Source organism: Rhinolophus hipposideros (genome assembly GCF_964194185.1).
Source record: "Rhinolophus hipposideros genome assembly, chromosome: 12".
NCBI lineage: Eukaryota > Metazoa > Chordata > Mammalia > Chiroptera > Rhinolophidae > Rhinolophus > Rhinolophus hipposideros.
In genome coordinates this window covers 8,740,582-8,763,910 of record NC_138058.1, presented here as the reverse complement: position 1 = coordinate 8,763,910, position 23,329 = coordinate 8,740,582, and the positions used below count along the sequence as shown (strand labels likewise).

The 23,329-nt window shown below is 40.8% G+C and overlaps 1 protein-coding gene across 1 annotated transcript; it reads left to right on the top strand.

Moving 5' to 3' along the window:
* Positions 1 to 1,894: 1,894 nt before the first annotated feature.
* On the top strand, positions 1,895 to 22,550 carry IL18RAP (interleukin 18 receptor accessory protein; the record flags this gene model as incomplete). Its single annotated transcript, XM_081068823.1, is given in 11 exon segments — positions 1,895 to 2,073; positions 2,506 to 2,824; positions 2,921 to 3,098; positions 10,379 to 10,529; positions 14,713 to 14,778; positions 16,419 to 16,542; positions 18,439 to 18,590; positions 19,682 to 19,819; positions 21,234 to 21,407; positions 22,133 to 22,482; positions 22,485 to 22,550. Coding segments are annotated over 11 exon segments (1,788 nt in total). The 5' UTR covers positions 1,895 to 2,003.
* Positions 22,551 to 23,329: the final 779 nt, after the last annotated feature.

The window sequence follows — 23,329 nt, the reverse complement described above, 5'->3', positions numbered from 1 at the left end:
TCCTTCCTTCCTTCTTTCCTTTTCTTCTTTCTTTATTTTTTCTTTTCTTTTATCACTGCATTTGTTTCTTTATTTAATGTTCCTGGAATTGTTTCTTTGTATGTTTGTGTTGACAAAGACTCTTCTTGACCAAGTTTTAGTTAGGCCCCTCTGAAGACTCTTGTCAACCAGGCTTTGACATTAGCCCCAGTCCTATCTTTGTTCTGCCCAGCAAAGCCTTAGCAAAGATTTCTGCTAAGTGATTCTCCCATCCTTTATATTTGATCAGCCTTGATATCTAAGCCCTTGACCTGCCTTCAGAAAGAATCCTGTTATAGTCGTTTAGCAAGAATTCCCCTGTCCTTGATGTTGCTCTTAGTAATTTTCCGTCTCCTGAACCCTCACCCTGCTCCTTGACTATAAATCTTCACCTGTCCTTGTTGTATTCTGAATTGAGCTTGATCTTTCTCCTCTGTTTCAATAGTCTTGAACAAAGTCTTCCTTGCTCTTTTAATAAGTGTAAGAATAATATTTTTTCTTTGAGATTGTTTTCCACATTGTATCAGAACCTTGAGTACAGGAGCTGTACCATTTATTTTGCCCCCCACCCCAAAGAACCTAAAATAGCATTGGAATGTTTTAGGTGAAATTTTTAGCTAAAGTTAAAGGATTAAATTACCTTATTCCTATAACCCCAAGAATAATATACAGGTTTTTTTTATATTAGTGATAATAGTTCAGAACTCTCAGAGGCACAGACTAAACTGTTCTGTAGGAAAATTACTTTTATTTGTTTCTAAAAACAAAATTAAATGAAAATCAAATATTTCTTACTGCTATGGTATGAATGTTTGCTCACTCCCTCTCCAAATTCAGATGTTAAATCCTAACCCTCAAAGATGATACCCCTAGTGATAGTATTAGGAGGGCGGCCTTAGGGAGGTGCTTAGGTGATAAGGGTGGAGCTCTCATGAGTGGCATGATAGTATTATAATACAGATTCCAGATAGATCTCTAACACTTCCCACCCAGTGAAGAAACAGCGAGAGGGCACTGGCTTTGAACCAGGTAGAGGTAGAGGGCCTTCACCAGAACATGACCATGCTGGTGCCTTTATCTTGGACTTTACAGCCTCTGTGAGAACTGTGGAAAATAAATTTCTGTTGTTTATAAACCATACAGCTTTGGTATTCTGTTATGGCAGCCCGAATGGACTGGGACACCCTCCCAGGGTCCTTATCTCATCTCTTGTAAATGGTTTGAAAACTCTAATGACCACCCTATCAGCAAGAGGGACAAGACCCCCAGGAACACAGCCCAGGCTCTGATTCTCTCTCTTGAGGTTACATGCACCCCCTTTTATATTTCAGAGTATTGATGCCAGTAATGCCAGCCAGAAACAACTGTCCCTTTTTTTATTTGAGGCACAGAGAGTGAAGCAACCTCTATTTTGTAACTCTTATTACAAATTAGTAATGTGCAGACAGTCTCAAAGTTTATTAATTATTCATATGAGCTATACCACTAGCTTTCCTAAATGTGAAGAACCTGACATTTTCATTCATCTTGGGTCATTTTCTTCACCCCGGAAAACTTTCACTTAATTCTTTCCAAGTTACTCATGGAAATATATGTGTTAGGTAGAACATTAAAAAATAAAAAGAATTCTGTAAAAAAATGGAGTCAAAAGAAGACACTGTGTGGTGCAGATATCCAAGTGATACCATGAGCTTGAAATGTTCTCCCTCCTTCAGATGTGTAGGAAATGACACACACAAAGGGACTGCTATACCATTGAAAATACCATACAAATGTGGACTTGTGAGGACTCATTTGGGAGGACCTGCCCTTTCAAAGCTTCCTGTGTGACTTGCAGTTTGCTCACAAGTTCCAATTTCTTCATTTCCCATTTTTTGATTTACAGAAATGAAGAGGATTCTCAGAGTGGGGCCCTGAATCGTGATGTATTCCCCTCTGGCAACAGAACAAATTTACTGAAGTGATGACAGGACCCAGGGAGAACAATGCTTTATTTGGGATGGATATTTCTTTGGCTTGTTGCAGGAGAGAGAATTCAAGGATTTAATACTTCAGGTAGGGGTTTTCGCGTTTCATGTTAACACTGAGTCTTGTGGTCAAAGTTTAAAGTGACAGATAATCTGATATATCAGCAACATGACCTATTAATAGAGCACATTTCCTTCCTACTGTTAAGATGGGTGTAGGAGGAGAAATTATCGGGGTGAACAGTTTTCAGCTGATACCAAGTATTGCTGAGGAAGCCAGTCATCACAGCTGTTGTTCAGTGGGAGCAGCTGAAGAGGAATGAAGGGTGGTTTGGCCATTTTTAACAGGAAATAATTGTTGCTACTGGTGACACTGGGAGGGAGTTAGAACCTGAACTTTTTTTCCCTTGCAAAATGGGAACAGTGAAGAGGAAAGACACACAATTACTCTTTGTAAATATAAGTTAGAGTTTCATCTTCTAATGTGTTTCTGCATTGCTTTGTTTATTGGGTTTTTCAGATTGCTTCACCAAAAAACTTCTTTGGACATATTCTGAGAGAAGTGAGGAGTTTGTCTTATTTTGTGACTTAGTAGGGCCAGAGAAATCCCATTTCTACCACAGAAATCAAAACTCACCAACCCCAGGTCCTGAACACCTGCCCTGCAGTGGTAGTAAGGACCTATCTGACGTTCAATGGTACCTACAACCTCAAAATGGAGATGCATTAAGGGAAATTACTAAAAACTATTCTCACATCATTCTGGACCAGAGCACCTTACATTTTTTGACCGTGGATATGAACAATGCTGGGTCGTATATTTGTAGACCCAGGGTTAGGTACGTCCCCAATGCATTCCTATCTGAATACATTCCTAAATCCCATATTTTCTGGATATAATATCTACGTTCATAAGACCTTGTCAACTCTCCTAGGAGCCCCCAGGATGAGGCCTGTTGCATTAAGATGGTCTTAGAAGTTAAGCCCAAGACAAACATATCCCATGTGTGCCCACATAAGAAAGACCTTACTCTTGGTAGCCTTGGCGATATTTGTTGCCCCAGTCTCGACTGCCAAAGTGATGTACAGAGCCCAGAGGTGACCTGGTACCAGGTAAGAATGACTTTTCCAAAATTGATGTAAGACTATGGTTTTTTATGGTAACATCTCCGTTTGTACTTTATAGAAATGTGGGTTTGAGGATCTGAGGTCTAGAGGTTGACCTTGTGCTTATGGAGAAGACCTGACTTTCTTAAATGGTCTTTCTCCTAGGCAGCCACAGAACCTGATATTCTAATTATTAAAACCATCATTTTGATAGTGCCAGGAAAATGTCTAAAATTCAAGTATATCACATGTGCGATAAGTCATAAATTTACAACATCTGCTAATGCAGAAGGCTGGATTAGTCCATTTTTACTGCCCGTGGAAAGCAATGGGCATTGCTCAGGGGAAGGGAGCACCCAGCAAGTAAGACTTGAAGGGTTTTCAAAGAAATAGGAAACTAGAATACTTTCCTAAGCAGACACATCTGGAAGAACAGTTAAGGCAAACACAGGGTGGCTCTGAGACCTTGAAGAGGGAGTGCAATGTTAAAAAAGGAACAGAGGCCAGGAAAAGGCAAGTTTCACAATGATTTTGAGTTATGAAGCACATGTGAATAAACATTACAAAAACACTCCACATTTTCGGGTTTTATAATTATACCAAATGCTAACAGATATGTAAATGCTGTGTAACCATCTCTTTCAACATAGTCTTATGTCCTTTGACCCTTGGGTGGAGTCAGGGAATAAAATTTAAATTGCTTCTTACACTTGCAATAATTATTTGAAGTCTAGTACTTTGCCTTTAAAAAGTATAAGAAACTTGACACTTGATTTTAAAATACATCTGTTTGTTAATATAAAAAAAAAAAACATTTTAAATAGCCACTGATTGAATTCAAGAAGGCAGCCCCTGTTTATCCGGGGGCTTTATGCACCCCAAGATTCAGCAATTAGAGACTGGTGGGAATACAATGACTGGTGTGAAGAGACATTTTCTCAGTTTATTCTCTTGAGACTTAGCAACAGTAAGTGGACAGCTGTTATTATGTCCATTGTAGAAACATGTATACAGGGATGATGAGCGATGGGCTTAAGGTCTTACATTTGTATTTTAAAGTGACACTGAAAATATGCTGGTTTCAATAACATCCTAATTTAAGAAATACATTAATTTCATAACCTCTAAAATGAGGTTAGTAAGAAGAGTCAATGGTTCTGTTCATTATTTTCAGTTCTCTCTTAAGAACAAAACTTCGCTTGGTTCAAAAATATTTGTAATTTGGGATAACAGATGTCAAGGTAGGCTGTTTCTAGTCCAGTAAAGCACGCTTGACCCCAGTTATTTCAAATGAAAAAGCATTTGAATGTTCAATGATGGTATCCCTGAAACTAAAACTTATTTTCATTTTCAGAGAAGCACAGGTCACAGAGTAGTTGCCAAGTTACAGCACATATTGCTCTTGTAGGCTAAACCCTAAAGTTGTATGACATTTACAAAAGGAAACTTTATATCACTTCTCTGGAGCCTTAACTGCAAATGTCAAGATGTGTTTAATGATGAATAGGCATCTGTCCTAAAAGCAGGTACACGATGGCTATCATGAAAATCATACCTTCTGACGCAGGTTTGAAGAGGCCATGGTTCAGGGTATGTTGCATGACTTGTATGTGTGTGTACACACCTTGTATGTGTGTGTACACACACACACACACACACACACACACATGCAATAACCTGGAAACTCACAGACCTCATGCCAGCACTGTATTACTAAAAGTGAAGACATCATCCAGGAAATAGTACCCAGTCCTTTTTTCCTTTCTTGCTAAACAATAGGTACCCAGGAGGTAGGTGGGTGATACGTAAGACATCTCAGAACAGAAAAGATGAAAACCTGGTGTTAGTGTATTCAGATGAAACTGATTACCGGGAAGGTACCTGTCAGATGTATAGAATAGCCAACTCAAGTAAATCTATGGGCTGGAGTCTAAAGGATTTCAAAATATTTTTAATAGACATGTCAAAAATTTAGGCTTGGAGATTCTATTTTTTTAATTAAAAAAAATGTATTGTGGAACAGTGTGGTTTTCCAGCACCCATCAGTTCCAAGGCAAGTCGTTGTTTTTTTCAATCTAGTAGAGGGCGCAGCTCAGCTCCAAGTCATTGTTTTCAATCTGGTTGTGGAGGGCACAGCTCAGTTCCAAGTTGAGTCATTATTTTCAATCTAGTTGTGGAAGGTGCAGCCCACTGGGCCATGGGGGAATCGAACCAGCGACCTGGGTGTTACGAGCCCTGAGCTCTAACCAACTGAGCCCTGAGCTCTAACCAACTGAGCCCACTGGCCGCCCATTGGCAGCTCAGCTCCAAGGCTTGGAGATTCTTAATTGAAATATTTAATGACTGAGAAGTTGGAATTAAAGTGAATCATCTATTACTTATTCTAATAATGTTTTCTCTGTATTTTCCTAATTTCTAAAAATATAAAAAATAGTCTTGGCATAATGAGACTTCATCTTAAGTAAATGATAACTACATTTAATGAGAGGGCATTTTATGTTCTTTAGCTAAGAAAACATTTGATGTGGAAAACATTGTAACAAAGGTCAATGGGAAACACTCTTCATGAACTCCTGTCAGTAAGACATGTGCCATGAGTAACTTTTCCATTGGTGGTTTAAGACAATCTTACTCCTATACCACATTCGCTTACCACAAAGTAGCTGCCACGCCGTTTCTGAGCCCTGTGTTCCATGGAATTTTCGCACATAGGCCTGGCACTTCTCCTTCTCATTTCCTTTTGGCCTAGTTCTTGTAGTAACTGGCACTTGTTGGCATTCTATGAGCATAGTGACATGGAGAACTGGTGAGAATGATGAGATTGGCTAGCCCAAACATCAATGTGACTCCAAATAGGGAAGAAGTAAAGATCATTTAGATTTGATTTTTCCAAGGTTGATACATTGGCCCCATTTGATTGTTCTCATGGTTAAATCTTATAACTCATACTCCTGGACAACTTCCTAATATCTGCTCAAGGCTATAATCCACATGTTGTCTAACCAATACTGAAAACAGAGAAATTATTGTCTTCCTTGTTCTGAAAGTATGTCATTGCAGTCTATGCTTGTATTAGCTTTGGGACAGCTCATTATATGGTTGATTCACTCTAAGTTGGCAGATAGATCTTTTTCATAAGAACTGCAATCAGACCAACAATTTTGTGCTAATAGAGTAGAATTTTTAACCCATGTTTATAATTATATTCATTCCTATTAAACTATAATTTGTTGGTTCTAGCTCATTATTCTATGTGTCAAGCAGTTGGAATTCTGACTTTGAAATCTGACATATTAGCCATCACTTCTACATATAGGAGACTTGTAGATGAGATGCACACATGATATGTCTTCACTGAAGCACTTTGTAAAAATACTGAACATCCTGGCACTGAGGACTGTTCTTAGTTGTTGACCCTAGGTTGACCTTCTAGTTACATATGGCCCATTAATCAACCCATAACTTTGGTGGATTGCTGCTCTATTAACTAAAAAAGTCAGCCAAAGCCCAAGTCACTCAGCCCACATATAATATATCCATTTTATTTAACTAGAAGATCATAAAAGTGTTTTCCAAATGAGTCACTATAGTGAAGATATGGTGCGTCTACTGTATTCCTCTGAGCCTTTGATCTAATCATTTTGTCATGGAAGGAAATGAGAAGACCGCCATGATTGCTGTTAGTCAATGCAAGCTGGCTGATATTCAACACCTTTTCATTTTTTAGGATTCGTATGCCATCTGTTTAATAATTCATTCAAGACTTTGGCTACGTATTGACATCTAGCTCATCAGTCTATAGTTTCCATAATTTACCTTTTTCCTATTAAAAATAAATATTAGTACAAAATTCATGTATAAGTAGAACGTTGTCAGTTGATGATTAGAGCAAGAGACTGTGCAGCTGCTCTTCTTAGGAACGTGCAACATAGGCAATGGAAGAAAGAAACATACAGGGTACATTCCATTAGTGGTAAGCAGAGCAGCATGGTCCTGTAGTTAGGGTGAGAGCTGCAAACAGAGGCTGCAGGTTGGTTATGTGGTGTGATTATTGGGTCCCAGTTGGTGAGGTTGAACTTTACAAGTGTGAGTGTTGATCCAGGGACCTAGCAGTGGGAACAGAAAGAAGATGGTGAATGCTAGTGATATTTTCATGGAATAAAATAAACAATCAAATAATTTAATTGGGGTGTGTGAAAGAGATGACTATCATATTTTGGGTCTTTGTGGCTCAAAATATATTCACAGCATTTACCAAGTTGGAGAAAGTAACAGCTAATTCAGTTAGGGAAGAGGAGAGGTGACATGCAGATCTGGACACAATGAATCATTAAAACTGACATGAAAATATCAAATCCATTTGGGAGGATAGGGCTTGAGATACAGATGCTGGAGTCTTCCCAGACTAGGTAGGAAAAGCCCAGGTAGGAGCTCTCCAGTGTTGCCCAATTCCAAGGAGCACCAATCCCACTGAATAACACAATGTGCTTTGTGCTCTCTGGAGTGGTGGTATTTCCCGGTAATGCAAAAGCTTGATAATATTAGAGTATAATATTGTAATAACTACGCCTGGTAGAGTATGTTTCTTTCTTCTTCTCCTTACTTCACACATATCTTTAAAAGTCCCTTTTTAGTGTCCTCAACTTCTTTTTTTTTCATGCCTCAGTTCTCTCTGGGATTTACTGACACTATTCGTACAAGTTCACACTGAGAGTTTCCTCCTTCCACATTTTTGTTCGTGATTGTTTTATATCTGAACAAAACAAAGAATTCCCTGTGTAGGCCCATTAGCACCTTTCTTTCCTATTAGAATCATTTGTGATTGTATTAGTAGAATGGGTTACCAATCATTCTTGACACAAATTGCTTCTTAATTATCTCTTTTCTTTGATGTTTCCTTTTAGTTCCATCTCATAAAGTCTTAATAATACATCCTGAGCCATACGGATCTTTTTATGGAGGAAAAAAATAAAATCAGGTCTACTTTGTTATCACCCATCTTCCCTGGGGCTCAGCTGAGGTCTTAGTTCCAACTCTGTATTCTCACTCTGTTACCTTCTCATGTGACTTAAACATACATCCACTCCAGTTTCTGCTCTTTGATGTTATTACTGTGCTCTCTAGAGTTTTGTCTTTGACTTTTAGCCCATGCTTTGAACCTTGGTTCTTAGTCCTTGAGATCAGCTGGTAGGTAATTAACCTTGTCTGTCCCACCTCTTGGCCTTGTTTACCTTCCTACCTGCAGCTGCCCCTCCCTCCAGTTTTGAAACCCCCACTCCTCCCCGCCACTTGGGCTCCTCACCACTGACTGGAAATTCCTTCCTGAGCCACAAGAACCACACCAGAGACTTGGAGTAGGGGAATCCCTGAGTCTACCAGTCAGCAGGCAAAGTAGAAGGGAAATTCCTCAATCAGAACCTGAAACTCAAAATCAGAAAAACTTAGATTACTTTTTAGTCCTCTCACTTAACTAGCTTGGTGATATGGAACCAAACACAACTGCCAGAAGCTCAGTTTTCTCATCTGTAAAATGGAAGACAGAGAATCTATGCAACCCAAGTCAGAGACTCCTTCATACAATCATATGCGATAATATATGAGAAAGGACTTTGTCATCTACATGGATAACAGGCTTAGTGTTTTGTTATTTTTGTTTTTTATTCTTTCCTTTTAACTGCGGCAGTAAGAGATGTCCTCCTGGTACTCTTAGTTGGACGTTGGAAGGCTATGTGTCCCATGGAGCTTAGGGGCTACAAGTTGATTGTCGCAGTGATACTCAGTCATTCAACAAATATTTATTGAGCCCCTACTATGTCCCAGTTCCTAGTGATACAAAAGAGAGTATGAATAGTCTTTGCTTAAATTTACAAGAGCTTCTCCACTTAGTTGCCATTAAAAAAAAAAAAAAAGTCTGACCATGTGACTCTTAGGCTTCAAAACCTTTCTTTCAATTAGACATGCATTCATTCACTCATCACTTACCAAGAGCTTACTATTACCAGCCTGCCTGCTAAAGACTGGAGACCAAGATCAAACACAAACCCATTCTCCAGCCCTTTCACCTCGGCCTTATTTCCTACATACATGCTTTGCTTCAAATGTTCCTAAAAATGGCACTTATGCTCGATTGACTTATTCCTACATATTCTTTAACACCCTGAATAGACTGGAGTGGGCACCCCACTTCATATGAGCTGAGAGCATCATTCTCTGGCTTAGCACTCAGGGCCTGCATTCTTAGACTGAGAGCTCACTGAGGGAAGGGATCTGTGTTTATTCCTCCCAGTGTGTCCAGGACCAGCTATATGTCTCAGCACAAAGGCCGCTCTCAACCACTACAGAGAAGGAGATCCCGAAACCCATAATTACTGTAAAAGGCCTACATGCAATGGCGGAGATGTGTGCTCACTGCTCTGGGAGCATGAAGTGACCGATATCTTGTCTCCACTAGAGGCACCTCTGGAGGCACCTCTGAGCAGCAGCCTGTCCCCTGGGGAAAAGTGGAGGAGGACAGGTGCAAGTGCATGGACCGAGAAAGAAAGTGGTTGTTTAGGGAGTGGCACGTGGGACGGGCGGTAACAGGAAATAAGTCTGGGAATGGATGTCAAGGTCAGACTGTGAAGAAGTTTAAATTTTATGGTAAACACAAAGCGGTGTCACTGATAGATTCCAAGTCTAGAAATGTTCATAATTGTACTTTAGTTGGCACTTGACTTTGGGTCAACTATGAGTTAAATAATTGGTTTTCAGTGACCAGTCATTCTTTGTCATATTTATGTACACCTGTTTGGTTATTTACTTAATATTTTTAATTTAAAGGTTATTCTTTTAGTAGAGTTAAATTTATTTAAGGAGGAAACTTTATATTAGCCCCATACACAGAAAACCTATGTAGTTTCCAGGAATATGAATATATATGTATTTAAAAAATATATTTAGGTATCAGCTATTTAGAACATGATGAGTTTTCTAGAATAGTCTCAGCGGGTTGGGAAATGCTGGGTTAACTAGTTCTTGGCGGGACAGATTAGATTTGGTACCCTGATCTCCACATATAATATAACTGTATTTGAAAATGCCTCTCATTTTAAAAAATAATTTTACAAATAAGATTTTGGAACAGAATCTTCTCATAGCATGGCGATGTTTTTCTGATGTCCTTGTCTCAAACCGATTGTCCCCTTCCCTGGTTCAAATTCATTAAGTTTTTTTTTATTTGTGCAGTTATTATTAATAACAATTCTCTGGTTAAAGAAAGTTACATATTTTCTTGTCTCTTGGGTTAGAATGGAAGACTACTCTCTGAAGAAAGGAGCAACCGAATACAACTGGGTGAAATCTATGACTTTCACCAGGGCACGTACGTCTGTGATTATACTCAGTCGGATAATTCAAGTTCATGGACAGTCAGAGCTGTTGTTCAAGTGAGAACCATTGGTAAGTGAGATTTTGCTTTCAAGATTTGAACCCCAATTACGCAATTATAGTTACGTTTCTGTGGCTTAGTAATTTTTTCCTTTTTGGGAAAAGAAAAAAGATAATCAGACACTGTAGTCATGGAAAGCCTTGAACATTGGCAAACATCAGGTTTTCCATTAACCTAGATTCTATTCTCCAAGGAAGCCCGAGTTCTGAATCCTACCGCGTTTCCCCGAAAGTAAGACCGGGTCTTATATTAATTTTTGCTCCAAAAGATGCATGAAGGCTTATGTTCAGGGGATGTCATCCTGGAAAATCATTTTAAAGTTAGGTCTTATTTTCGAGGAAACACGGTATTCAGGTTATCACAAGTTGGGTTGCCATGCATTGACGCCTCGTTTGTTTTTGTAGGAAATTAAAAACTAGTATTAATAATTCACACACAGAAATAAGGGATACCCATGTAGCTGTCACCAACTTTAATACTGTAACCATTTCTCTACATGCTTAAAATCTCACTTTTTCTTTAAAGAAACAAAACACTGCAGATATAACTTGAGGCTTAGCCCCTCATCGCTTCCCGCACCCCCCCCTTCCTCAATATAGTTCAATCTTACAGTTTATATCCTTTGCATTTATGTTTTTATGCTTTTTCTACATGTGTATGTATCCATCAATAAAATAGAATATTGTTTTAGGTTATAAAATGTGATTTATGTTATAAACATATGATATTATCCTAAGATAGCATCCAATTTACACACCCATCAGCAATGAACAGTTTCTTATTATTCCGAAATAATATTTGATGTCTCCAGAAATTTTGATTGGTGTCAAGTGGGGGTCTCTTTTTTTTATAGCAATTTACATTTTCCTGAATACTAATGAAGTTGAATATTTTGTTATATATTTATTGGTCCATTGGGTTTATTCTTCCGTGACTTCTCTATTTTTGGCCCAGTCTTTCCTTTGGGTCTTTCTTACTAAATTTACAAGTGTCAGCATGAATAATGTAATAATTTAAGCATGGACTGTGTCAAAACATAACAGAGTCAGTCATTCATGCTGTGTATTAAACAGCTAGAGAATGGTTGATTTAGCTCTTAGGAATATATTAATCAATTTAACCTCCTCTTCTTTTATTGCAAGATACAAACCACTGAAGCCAACTCAAACACTCCTGCTTGCTTCCTGGCCATTACACTCTCCGTTACTTTAGATGTCAGTATTTTAAATTTATATTAGATTCTTCCTTGGATAAGAAGTTAGAATGCAACTACCCCTCTTGCACCACTTGTCCCCTCCAATGATGTGTGATTGCTTTTTAACTCAGGCATGGCAACTTGGCCCATCAAACTTTCAGTGGCAGGATCTGCTTTTCTCTCTCCCAGAAGACTCCTTGCCACGTGTGTTGCATCTCTTTCAATCAATCAAGCCTTCCCTGTCGTTATTCCTGTCTTTTTCGTTTAATCTTCCATTCTTTCATTTGTTCATTCTCACACAAATTTTTCCGGGACATCCAATATATGTCAGGCACTGGGTTTGGTGCTAAGGATATAAGATTGAGGACTAGGACACTTCCTCTTGTCTCTCAGAACTTACTACTTTGTGGGACACACAGAAAGGAAACAGGTTATCATGATACAATGTGATGGGTAGAGAGGAGAAGCAGAGGGGCCCACCAAGCCCAAACCTGGGCACAGCATGTCCCAGTGAGAACTGAGGGGTAACAATAAATTTGCCCAATGAAGGAGGGAAATATGCTGTTCCAGGCAGAGGGAACAACATAGTTAACATCTGGAGGATGAGAGAGAGCTTGGTCATGCAGTCAGTGAGGAAAAAGAAGGTCAGTTGACGGAGAGTGTCCGGATGCAGAACTGAGATCACACTGTTCCTGTAAATTTGGACTTCATCTAAGAAACAATGGGGAGCCATTGAGGGTTCTACGCAGAAGAGTGTCATCAGGAGATTTGTATTTGAAATAGGCCACTCTGCCTACTGTATAGGAGATGTATTTTAGGGAGCAAGAATGGAGGCAGGGAGAAGAAATAGGACGTTGCTGTGGTCAAACAGGCAATTGCTGACAATGGCCAGACCTGGGAGTGGCAGTGGGGTGGAGAGAAGTGGATGGAGTCACGAAATATTTAGGAGGTACATGTGAAAGGATGTGGGAGGTGGGAATGAAGATCAGGGCAAAGGAGGGGTTGAGGATGAGAGCTAGGTGTTAAGTTGAGCGACTAGTAGACTTCCTGTAAGATACTGAGTGAAGATAGCATAGCACAGGATAGCATCCAGAAGGGCAGATGCAGGGCACAGGTGAGAGACCAGCAGGTTTGATTCATGCTTTTAAAAGTTGTCTCTGGTTGCTTCTTGAATAGACTTAGCAGGGGTGATGAAAAATGGCTTAATTTGTGCATAAACAGCACACGATGATGAATTTTATCTGGGGGAAAAAAAAAAGGAAATCAAGGATGTTTTAGTTTTCTGGCCTGGATAAGTTTTCTGGCCTGGTAAATGGTGGACCCATTTAATGAGACAGAAAAGGCTGAAAAAGAAGGTCTGAGGAAGAAATGAGGTATTAGGCATGAAAAGACTTTTAGTCATCCACTTCACGATGACACGTAGGGTTTTGGGTAAACGGGTCTGAAGAGGTTGGGGCTGGTGACGTGAATGAGAGGGTGACCAACATGATATGTATCTGAAGCAAAAGGCCTGAGTGACATCACCTAGCTAGTGAGTATAGAAATAAGAGAGCCCAGAACTGAGGCCTGGACCATTCCACCACTTGGACAGGTGAGGAAGAGGAGGCTCCCCAAAGGACTTTAAATAGGGGTGTGGGAACAAAAGGAGCTGTTGCAGGGCATGGTGACTCAAGTGTCTCAAGGAGGAAGAGTGATGCCGTGCCTCTAATGGGGAGGCCTGAGAACTAATAATTGGATCTGGAAAGGTGGACGTTATTATTTATATCATCAAGGGGTGTCATCAAGAGGAAGGGTGGGGAGGAGAACAGTACAGGAAGTGAAATTGATGATGAGGGAAAGAGATCGTTTCGAGGACCAAGACCTTCTGTAGGGAAGTTACCTAGAAAGTAAACTGCACCGCCCAGGGAGAGAATGCAAGACCCCTAGGAGAGAACTAGGAAGAGATCTGATATTCACAAGAGGCACAGAGGAGAGGAGCCCACAAGCACATAGAGAAGTGAGGAGAGATGGTGGAGGTGAGCAGGAGAATATAGAAACATGGAACCAAAAGAGGAGAGGATTCCAAACTGGGTGTGGCCAATGCTGCTGAGTAGTAAAGCCGATGAAAAACTCAGTTGTGCCCCGTGGATTGAGGTGCACAGAGATCACTGGTGACTTTAGCCAAAGCAGTTGCGGTGGAGTGATGGGGGCAGAAATTAGACTCCATGGGAGGTGAGGGAGTGGAGGAAATGAGCAAATAGCACTCTTTCAAGAATTTGGCTGTGAAGGAAGGAGAATGAGTAAGGCAGGGACATGAGGTGGAAGGGTTTTGTTCTTTTTTTAAAATGGAGAGACTGAGTATGGATATATGCTAACGGGAAGGGGAGAGAGTGAGAGAGTGTGTGAGAGAGAGGAGTTAAAGATACAGGAGAGACATGGTATAACTGAGGGCAGGCAGTCCCTGAGAAATAAGAGAGGATACCAGACACAGGTGATGAATTTTCCTTTATCAGAGGATGGAACATCTTCCAGAGAAAGTGTGAAAGTGGAGGCACATTTGACAGTTAGTGGCAGGAAGCGGAGAGATAGGTGATTAATGACTGATGGGACTGACTTATTTTGAAACAAACCACGACTTTAAGAATGGAGGTGGTAGACTCCAAGCTGGCTGATTTTCTCAGGTGGGTTCTCCTTGTTGTTGGATTACTCAGGCAGATGGCACCGATAAGCAATCTTGTAGGAGAAGATGGGAATGAGGGCTCAAGTCTGCCATGGGTGAGCCGGGCAGATACGGATTTAAGGACGAATGTTTTGCTAGTACCCACAACCTGATGTGACAGTTATTTCTGAAGGCATGCTTTTCACATAGAAACCTGCATTTCTAACCTTATGGAGTATAAACACAATTTGCAGAGAGAGTGTCAGAACATTCAGACCCACGTGTGATCATGCACACGTCTTTAGCAGGCAGGCTTTCAGATTTCCCAATGCAAATAACTATTTTTATCTTCATCTTTTAGTGACAGACACTCATCTCAAACCAGACATTCTGGAACCCATCAAGGACACACTGGAAGTAGAACTGGGTAAGGTGGAAGCATTATCACCCTTGTTTGACACGGCGCCCTGGGAGCAGCTCTAAGTGTGATAGAAGGAGAAAGAGTACTAGATGTCAAGTCAGAGAGAATTAGGTGTGAATCTTGACTCAGCCACTGACTGGTGTGATGACCTCACACAGTCCTTTAAACTTTCTAAGCCTCAGTTTGTAAATCTGTAAATAGGCAAAATAAAAAACTGACCTCATGAGGTGACATTGTAGGATAATGTGTGTTAGGTGGCTGGTTCATGATCAATAGATTTTAGATTCTTCCTTACTCACCCCAGAAACAGGCGGTTACACACATTGGGTCCATTGGTTAAATCTACAAATTTAACCAATTTACCAACTTGAGTAGCATTGACCTTTAAAAATATGATGTTTGTTCTGGTCTTCCAGATAATTTTAGGCGAATAATTTGTTTTCCAAAGTAGTGTTTTCTTTGGGTAGTGGGGCAATGTGACTTTCCTATGGTCCTCTTCCGTTTTGTCTACTTTCATTTTGTCATCTTCCCAAACAGCTAAATAATACGTGGTCTATTTAAAACTAAGTACTGGTTGTTTCAATAAAATAAGTTCTTTTAAATGTGAAAATATATATTTGTAGAAAGAAATGTAAAAATAGATATTATGGTAAAAGACCGCTAGGTGGCGGTATCAGTATATCCTCATTATAAAAATGAAAAGACGGGAAACATCACAAGAAAAGGAGGAAAGAAGAAAAATAATAATTAATTAGAAAATAACAACTTACAAATAGTATCAGTGAATTTTAAAGTACGGCTGAAGGAGGGGACATTATTCAGGTGCAAAAATGAGTTTTCCAATGTAGTCCCTAACCGTTCATGGTTAAAATACTGAGTTTGAGGCAGAACCTATTATCTGGATACCCGTTACAGAGAAAATGAGGAGAAAGAGGGTGGTAGTGTGATAAGATGCATGCCCATCTATACAGCATTATTCAACATGCAGCTGAATATCTAAAAAATGTCTTCCTTAAGCTATATGCTACAGTAACCTCATGATTTTTATTTATTATGCAAGTATTGGTTTAAAAAAGGTTCTTTATTGACACACCTTGTACTTCAACAGCAGCGTTAGAAGGCCAGGCTCGTCACTGACACTTCTAATTTTCCTGGTATCTATCCTCAAACCATCTTAGTTCTATGACCACGCCAATCTTTTAAATTGTTTTATTTTAACTTTTTATTTTTAATTACAGTTTTATTTGTTAATTACAGTTGACATACAATATTATATTAGTTTCAGGTGTAGAGCATACTGATTAGACATTTATATACCTTACGAAGTGGTCACCTGGATAAGTCTAATACCCATCTGACGTCGTACATAGTTATTACAATATTACTGACTATATTCCCTATGCTGTATTTTAAGATCGTATAGTCACGGTTTGAGATCTAAGTATTACCCATTAGAAACAAACATACCTGGTCTCATTTGTTTCTGAATGAGAGACAGGTGGATGTTTGGTCATTTCTGGCACACCTTTTCTACCTGCAAACCTAACTGCACCAAGGACCAGTGTTCAGGTGGAGTGTTTCTCCTACACAGCACAAAGTGTTCTCACTGCCTTCCTTCCTATTTTCTGTGGCCCCTTCATTTCCAGGAAAGCCTTTGACTCTTTACTGCACAGCACGATTTGGCTTCCAAAAGGACTTCAAACCTGTGTTAAGATGGTACAGGAAAGATTCTAACCAGCAGTTGGAAATCCTAAGCTCGGAGGGGAGGAGGTAAGAAGGAAACTAGCAGACAATATTCTTTGCAACCCACAGTGAATGTTTTTACCTTTGGAAACCCTCAAAATGTACACACAGAGCTGAATCAACACAGAGTTAATGGAGTGGCCACAAGCACCGACTAGTGGTGAAAATAAAAGTTCAGAAACACACAGTTCATGTTAATTTTAAACATGGGAGTTAAATGCAGTTTCTGACAGGGCCAGAGAATGAAATATTTAAGTTATTTTAAAGCTTAATTTGTAGCAACGGTTTGATGTGGCTGCTTTAAACATCAAGCTGACAAGCAGAGAGACACACCAAACCAGGCTGCTTAAATAGAAGTAGCCTGTCTATCAAACGGGGACCCTCCATCCCCTCCCCATCTCTCCATGTCCCCCAGTGCCGTCTGTTCAGTGTATCCAAATCTTTGGAGTCATTAACAGTCCAGAATATATGAAATGAGGAAATGGCACAAGAATAAGGAGTCTGACCAAAAAAACAACAACACACAAACAAAACAAACAAACAAACAAACAAAAAGTGAAGTGAGGAATAGCTGAAGCAATGCCACCTGGGAAAGGGGACTCAGGTGGGATATCTGTCTTGAAGGACTTGACAGCTATTATGTTTTATGAGAAACTAGACTTCCGTTGTTGTTCTCTGGATCACAGTACTCAATTAGTGGCCAGAATTTACCGGGAAGGCAATTTGCCTCAAGAAAAAGGAAAACTCTAGCCATTCGGAACTATCCAACCCCTCACAAAGCTGGATTCCAGTTCCTGGAGGGGTAAGGACTTCAATCCGATCTGCCGGGCATGTCGCTAAAAGATACAGTCCCTTGTTTTTCCAAGATCTGTTCCAAAATAATAGTCTATGGATTAAGCACTTCCTTCTGATTTATAAAGCATTTCAATAAACAAATGTAATATTTTAAAAATGTACAACACTACAAATAATAAAGGACAGATTTTGAGGAAGAGTAATAAAATTTAGCAAGAACGTCATGACAAGGGAAGTCATTGGGTCCCCTATTAAGCTGATGTTGCATCAAAGTTCAAAGTAGCCCACAAAGAGGATATGTTCTGACTTCACACGTCCTGCGTGACCCTTAAACCCTGAGAACCTCCATCACACCATCTAGAATCCACCTTGCAAGGTTCTTGTAAGGAGCGGATACAGTAGAGGCGATATGCTTATCGTAGTCTCTGGCAGGTAAGAAACATTCTGTGATAAAGGGTTGGTATTATAGGCTCCAAGCAATACAGACTAAAACATCATTTACCTAAACAATATTCCTTAACATGAAGACAGGCTGCAGATTGACAACTTTAGAGAATCCACACTGTGAATAAATGCTAAGACGCACGCTTCCTGGATGGGGCAGAATGGTGCCGGCCCAGGAATCAGGTTGCCACTTCTCAGTGGTGTGACCTTGGATTGTCACCCACCTTCTGTGTCTGGTCTGCATTGCTGGCCAAGTTAGGACCAACATACTCTTTCCACGTGGGGTTCCTATGAGGCAAGGAGGATATCGGATACTCTTCATTTAGTGCCCAGAAGACTTCCTGATACACAGTAAATCCTCATTAGAAGTTAGTTTTTAAGATTATTCTTCAATTAATGTTATCATCTGTTCTCAGGGGGATTTCTTAGAGCAAGAAAGGTCAGTTGAGGCCCTCAAGTAAATTAAATTGCAGTGTCAGAATGATGCTTAGCAGATTCAATAATAAAAAATAAATAAATAAAAGCCCTCCCTGACCATCTTATATTCTTCTGGCATCTCCTTATATTGTTCGATCCTATGACTTCTGAAAGCCAAACTGTTGGCTGTTTATATGAGCTCCAAACACTACAAATAGATGACAGTGTATCTACTGAATGGGTGAGATGTTTCCCCTCCTTTCCTAGTGTTCAATCCACCTTCGAGGATGAAATCATCGAGCGTGCTGTCCACTTAAAAGAAGTCACTCAGAGAGATCTCCGCAAGACGTTCATTTGCTTCGCCCAAAACTCCATTGGGAACACGACCCAGTCTATCCAACTGAAAGAAAAGAAAGGAGGTGAGCCTGGACGTTTGCTGCAGGAGGCATACAACTGTTTTTATTTGAGGGGAGAGGGGTTTTCCTAAATGCTAGTGACGATGATGGATGGTAGCAGTTAGTATTTACTATGTGAGACGATGTTCCAAGCGCTTTGCTGTGTTAACTCATTGAATGCCTTAGCCAAGACCACACAACTACCTAGCAAGTTTTGTATCAATGATCCAGAGCTGGTCCTCTTAACTAATATTCTGTGCATGGGGGCTGTGTTGGAAAAGCCTATCATTCATTCATTCATGCATTCATTCATTCATTCTATCAATACCTACAGGGCATGCTCTATGTGGTAGGCATTGTGCTAGGACCTAGCTCCCATTCCTGTTTTCCTCTCCTGGCTTCTGAATCCAGAGGACATAATGGAGAGTGGAGGCAAGAAAAAGTAGTTTTGCTCTGTGCTCAGCGTGATAGGTGTATATCACAGATCATAGCTTTGTAAAGCTGGAGTAGATATTCCTGGTAGGGAATAGCTTTTATTTTTTTTTTAAGAAGATGCTCAGAGATGTTGATTTTAAGAGATGTTGTTTGAAGATGCTCAGAGTTGTTGATTTATTCATTCAATTAATAGATGATTCTAGGACAGCAGGTTTTGAATGCCTATGAGGTTCAAAGAAGACAAAATTTGTGCCTGGTCCCTAATGAATTCTCCATAAGGGTGTGTCCCACGTATTAGGGGCCACAGAGGGAGCAAAAGTGAGCCAGACATAGACTTCAGTAAGGACGACAATAAGACATGATAATAATTTCCAATATATGATGAGAGAGATGCAAATGTGTTGTGTAGAGGTTTAGAGGGAAAAGAAATAAAAACGGCTCTGGTCAGTTTCCCAGGCCACCCCGATCAGGAACTGCCCTTTCCCCCAGATTCTCCCGAGTTCATTGTATGGTAGTTCCTTCAAGATGTGCTTTAAGACATTTCCAGATTCAAGAGAAATGCTTCCAGTAGCAGTGGTGTTGATAAAATAGAGCCGGGAAAGGCACTGGTTGGCCTGAGTGTGGCCTTGTCCTAGGAATGCTGTCTCTGCATTTGCTCATGGCCGCCATGCTTTCCCCAGTGGTGTTCCTGTACACCCTACTTGGCACCGTCACGACCCTGGCAGGAATGCTCATGGCAGGCGCTCTCCTCTACATGTACTGGATTGAAATAGTGCTGCTGTACCGAACCTACCAGAGGAAGGATGAGACGCTTGGGGGTAAGGTGACCCCAACTTGCTTCTGACTTTTCCTCTCAGAGGTGACTTAGAGGGAGGAGCTCCAGAAACACATGTTCCTTGATGGAAAAGTCATGCCCCTCAGGCTTTGAAACTTCCGCTGGGTCTGGTATTTCACACCTGGGAGGGCTGGGAGCAGGTGAGGAAACAATTTCTTTTCATCCCCGTTACCAGGACTCTTGCTGATAATGCTATTGTCCGACATGCTGGACTTGAAAATAATCTCGCTGCTAACAAACCTAAAGCAATAATGGCAAATGACTTAACATCTTCATGCCTTAGTTTCCCCTTCTGTAAAACAGGGTTGTAATCACAATGAAGGCTGTGAGAGCCCATTGGGTCAACACAGATTAAGTTTTTAGAAAATCACCTAACACATAGTGAACACACAGTATAAGCCAGCAATTAGTATTTCGCTTGTGTTGAGTACATGCCAGTAATGTGTATTAGCTATTTTCATTGTCACAGCAATCCTATAAGCCAGGCAGAGACATAAAGTCACGTGCCCCAAATTGAACTGTTGGGGCATTATTAGAATTTGGGACTTGGACCCAGGCAGTTTGCATCAGAGCCCCCGTTAACTATTACCTCGATCAGCCTCACCTGTAAAATGAGGAGCTTGAAGATGGTGGAAATGTCCTCAAAAGCTTGAAGTTCTGTAAGGTTCAAGTTCTATACTATTAATGAAGTGTCTGTCCATTTTCCCATGAGACAGGATGATACCATTCACTAATGTCTGCTTCTTCAGAAGAGCTGCTTCTGTGTTTCTCTAGTCCTGGAGTCCCGTAACGTTAGAATGCTTGCAATTTTAGAAGGGAGGGGAATGGCTATTTATCTTGGGATCACCGTGAGGCAGACACCCAGCTCTTCATATATGGTATCTCATGCAACCCCGAAAGCAGCCTGCTGGGGAGCTTTCGTTGATTCATGTCACATGTGGGTATTCAAGTAGAGGTATGTGTGCCACCCGCTGTGTAATGTGCAAGGTGCAAGGTCTTAGCAGTGCTTTGCGCACTGGGTGTGATCATGCTTTGATGGAACACACACTCTTTGATGTATAACTAATGAGATAGCAACAGCGCAGATGCAAAGAAAGCTCAGAGGAACCAAGTACATGTGATTTAATCACGGAAGGCCCCCGCTGTTTGATGTGACCTCAGAGAAACTGCAGGAGTGCTTCAGAAATTCGAATTCTACTCTGGGCAGTTACTACCACTTATCAGTGAGGTTTTGAAATGGACTCAGCTGCTGCTTTTCTTTCATTTTTTAACTAATTCAGTAAGGACCCCAAATGTTAATTCTTACCCGTTTACCACATGGTTCGAGCATAAGTAGGTATACCATGATAGTAACATGATGTAAGTGGCTTACTCTTATTATTGCTCCTCTTCTTCAGATAAAAAGGAATTCGATGCCTTCATCTCCTATGCCAAATGGAGCTCTTTTGAGAGTGAGGCTGGTTCATCTGTGAGTGAGGAAACCTTGGCCCTGAATCTATTTCCTGAAGTTTTGGAAAACAAATATGGATACACCTTGTGTTTGCTTGAAAGAGATATGGCCCCAGGAGGAGGTAAGCCCTACATGCCAAGAGACAAGACAGAACAAGAGGGATAGTTAAGTATAAGTGCTCTTAAGTTTTCCTGTCACTCTTTCTGTTGGGATTTACATCTTCTGGAAGGTCTCCTGAGCTTAGAACATCTTGGGCAACAAGAAAAACATGTGTTGCACAGACATGCTCCATCATCCAAAAATATCCACCTTCAGAGGAAAAGATAATATCGGGCCCCCGGGAGGCCTTCCTGAACAAAGGTGTCTTTCTTGGCTCCTCAGCAGGAAGTTGTCCGTCATTCTTATAGGTGGTCACCCTGCTTTCTGGGGCACAGATCTCAGCACTGGGTCAGCCCCAATCTCCCATCAGATGTGCAGGCCTCATCCTGTCCCACTGACCTCCTCTGCCTCAGATATCCCCCCCATGAGCCTGGAACACCCCATGGCCCTTTGTCATCCCAGCCTACCTTGTTCCAACAAGCTTTGATCCTAGAGAAACCAACAATTTGAGGAGACAGGACAGGGGAGGAATGTAAAATTGAGTCGCTAGACACTAGACACTGTCTTCAATTGTCAATAGAGTTGAGTTGACATAGCAAACATGATATAGTCAGCCATGTTCCCTTTCCTCCTTTCGTAAGCGTGTCCATCGCAAGGAACCTTCCGGGTAGATCTGGGGGATTCAGGGTTATTGGGACTCAAAGTTTAATAATAACACTTGTAATTAATAAGATTCTTTATTTCCAGTGTATGCAGAAGACATTGTGAGCATTATTAAGAAAAGCAGAAGAGGAATATTTATCTTGAGCCCCAACTATGTCAACAGACCTAGTGTCTTTGAACTACAAGCAGCAGTGAATCTTGCCCTGAATGATCAAACATTGAAACTCATTTTAATTAAGTTCTGTCCCTTCCAAGAGCCAGAGTCTCTACCTCATCTTGTGAAAAAGGCTCTCCGGGTTTTGCCCACCATCACTTGGAGAGGCTTAAAATCAGTGCCTTCCAATTCCAGGTTCTGGACTCAAATGCGCTATCACATGCCTGTGAAAAACTCTAAAGGATTCACGTGGAGCCATCTCAGAATTATACCAAGAATTTCTTTCACTGGAAAGGACTCCATAAAACAGAAACCACTGGGAGGAGCTCCCAGCTCAGGGAATGGTGAAATGAGCCCTGAACTACCTCCCCTCCAGTCCCTCGTGAGTAGGGAGGGTGATGGACCAAACACACAGCATGGATCGGGCTAATATAAAATAGAGGGTGTCCTGCCAGGTCTGAGCAAGCTTGACAGGCACTGGCATGACACTGAAGCTGTGGTTAGAGTCTCTCATTTCTTGGACTGGACAGAGGGAGAGTGAATTCTCCAGATACTAGCACACATTCAGCACATAGGACCCCTAAGATCTTCCTCGTTGTCTGAGAGAAGTAGTAGATCTGGCCACGTTTGTGGCTATGGACTGTTATGTCTACTAGGTATTATATATGTATATTATATATATGTGTGTGTGTGTGTGTGTGTGTGTACATACATATATATTTGCAATAAAATACATAGTATTAGGAACGACTGATTTAAACTTTGCCAAAAGCTTCCCTGTAAAGAAGACAATGCTTACTTCACGTTCACCCATTAACTCTGGAGCACAGAAAGCAAGTAGGAAAGGCAGAGACCAGGAGATAAGCAGCAGAGGAGGCCACAATTAGTCTTTACTGTGTCCTTGTGGGAAGTACCCCTTGTGGGCAGCTGAACTAGAGGAAGGAGCCCTCTGAACTAGCTGATGCAGCCCTGTATTGGGACATAAGGCCTGGGGAGCAGGGTAGGGTTAATTTCAGCTTCTCCTTATGCCCTTGGCCTTTGTGAGGGCATGCAGTACACAGCCTTACTATTGTCCACTGCAAGTAAGCCAAAATGGTCAGGGCAATGAGGAGACAAGAACAGACTGA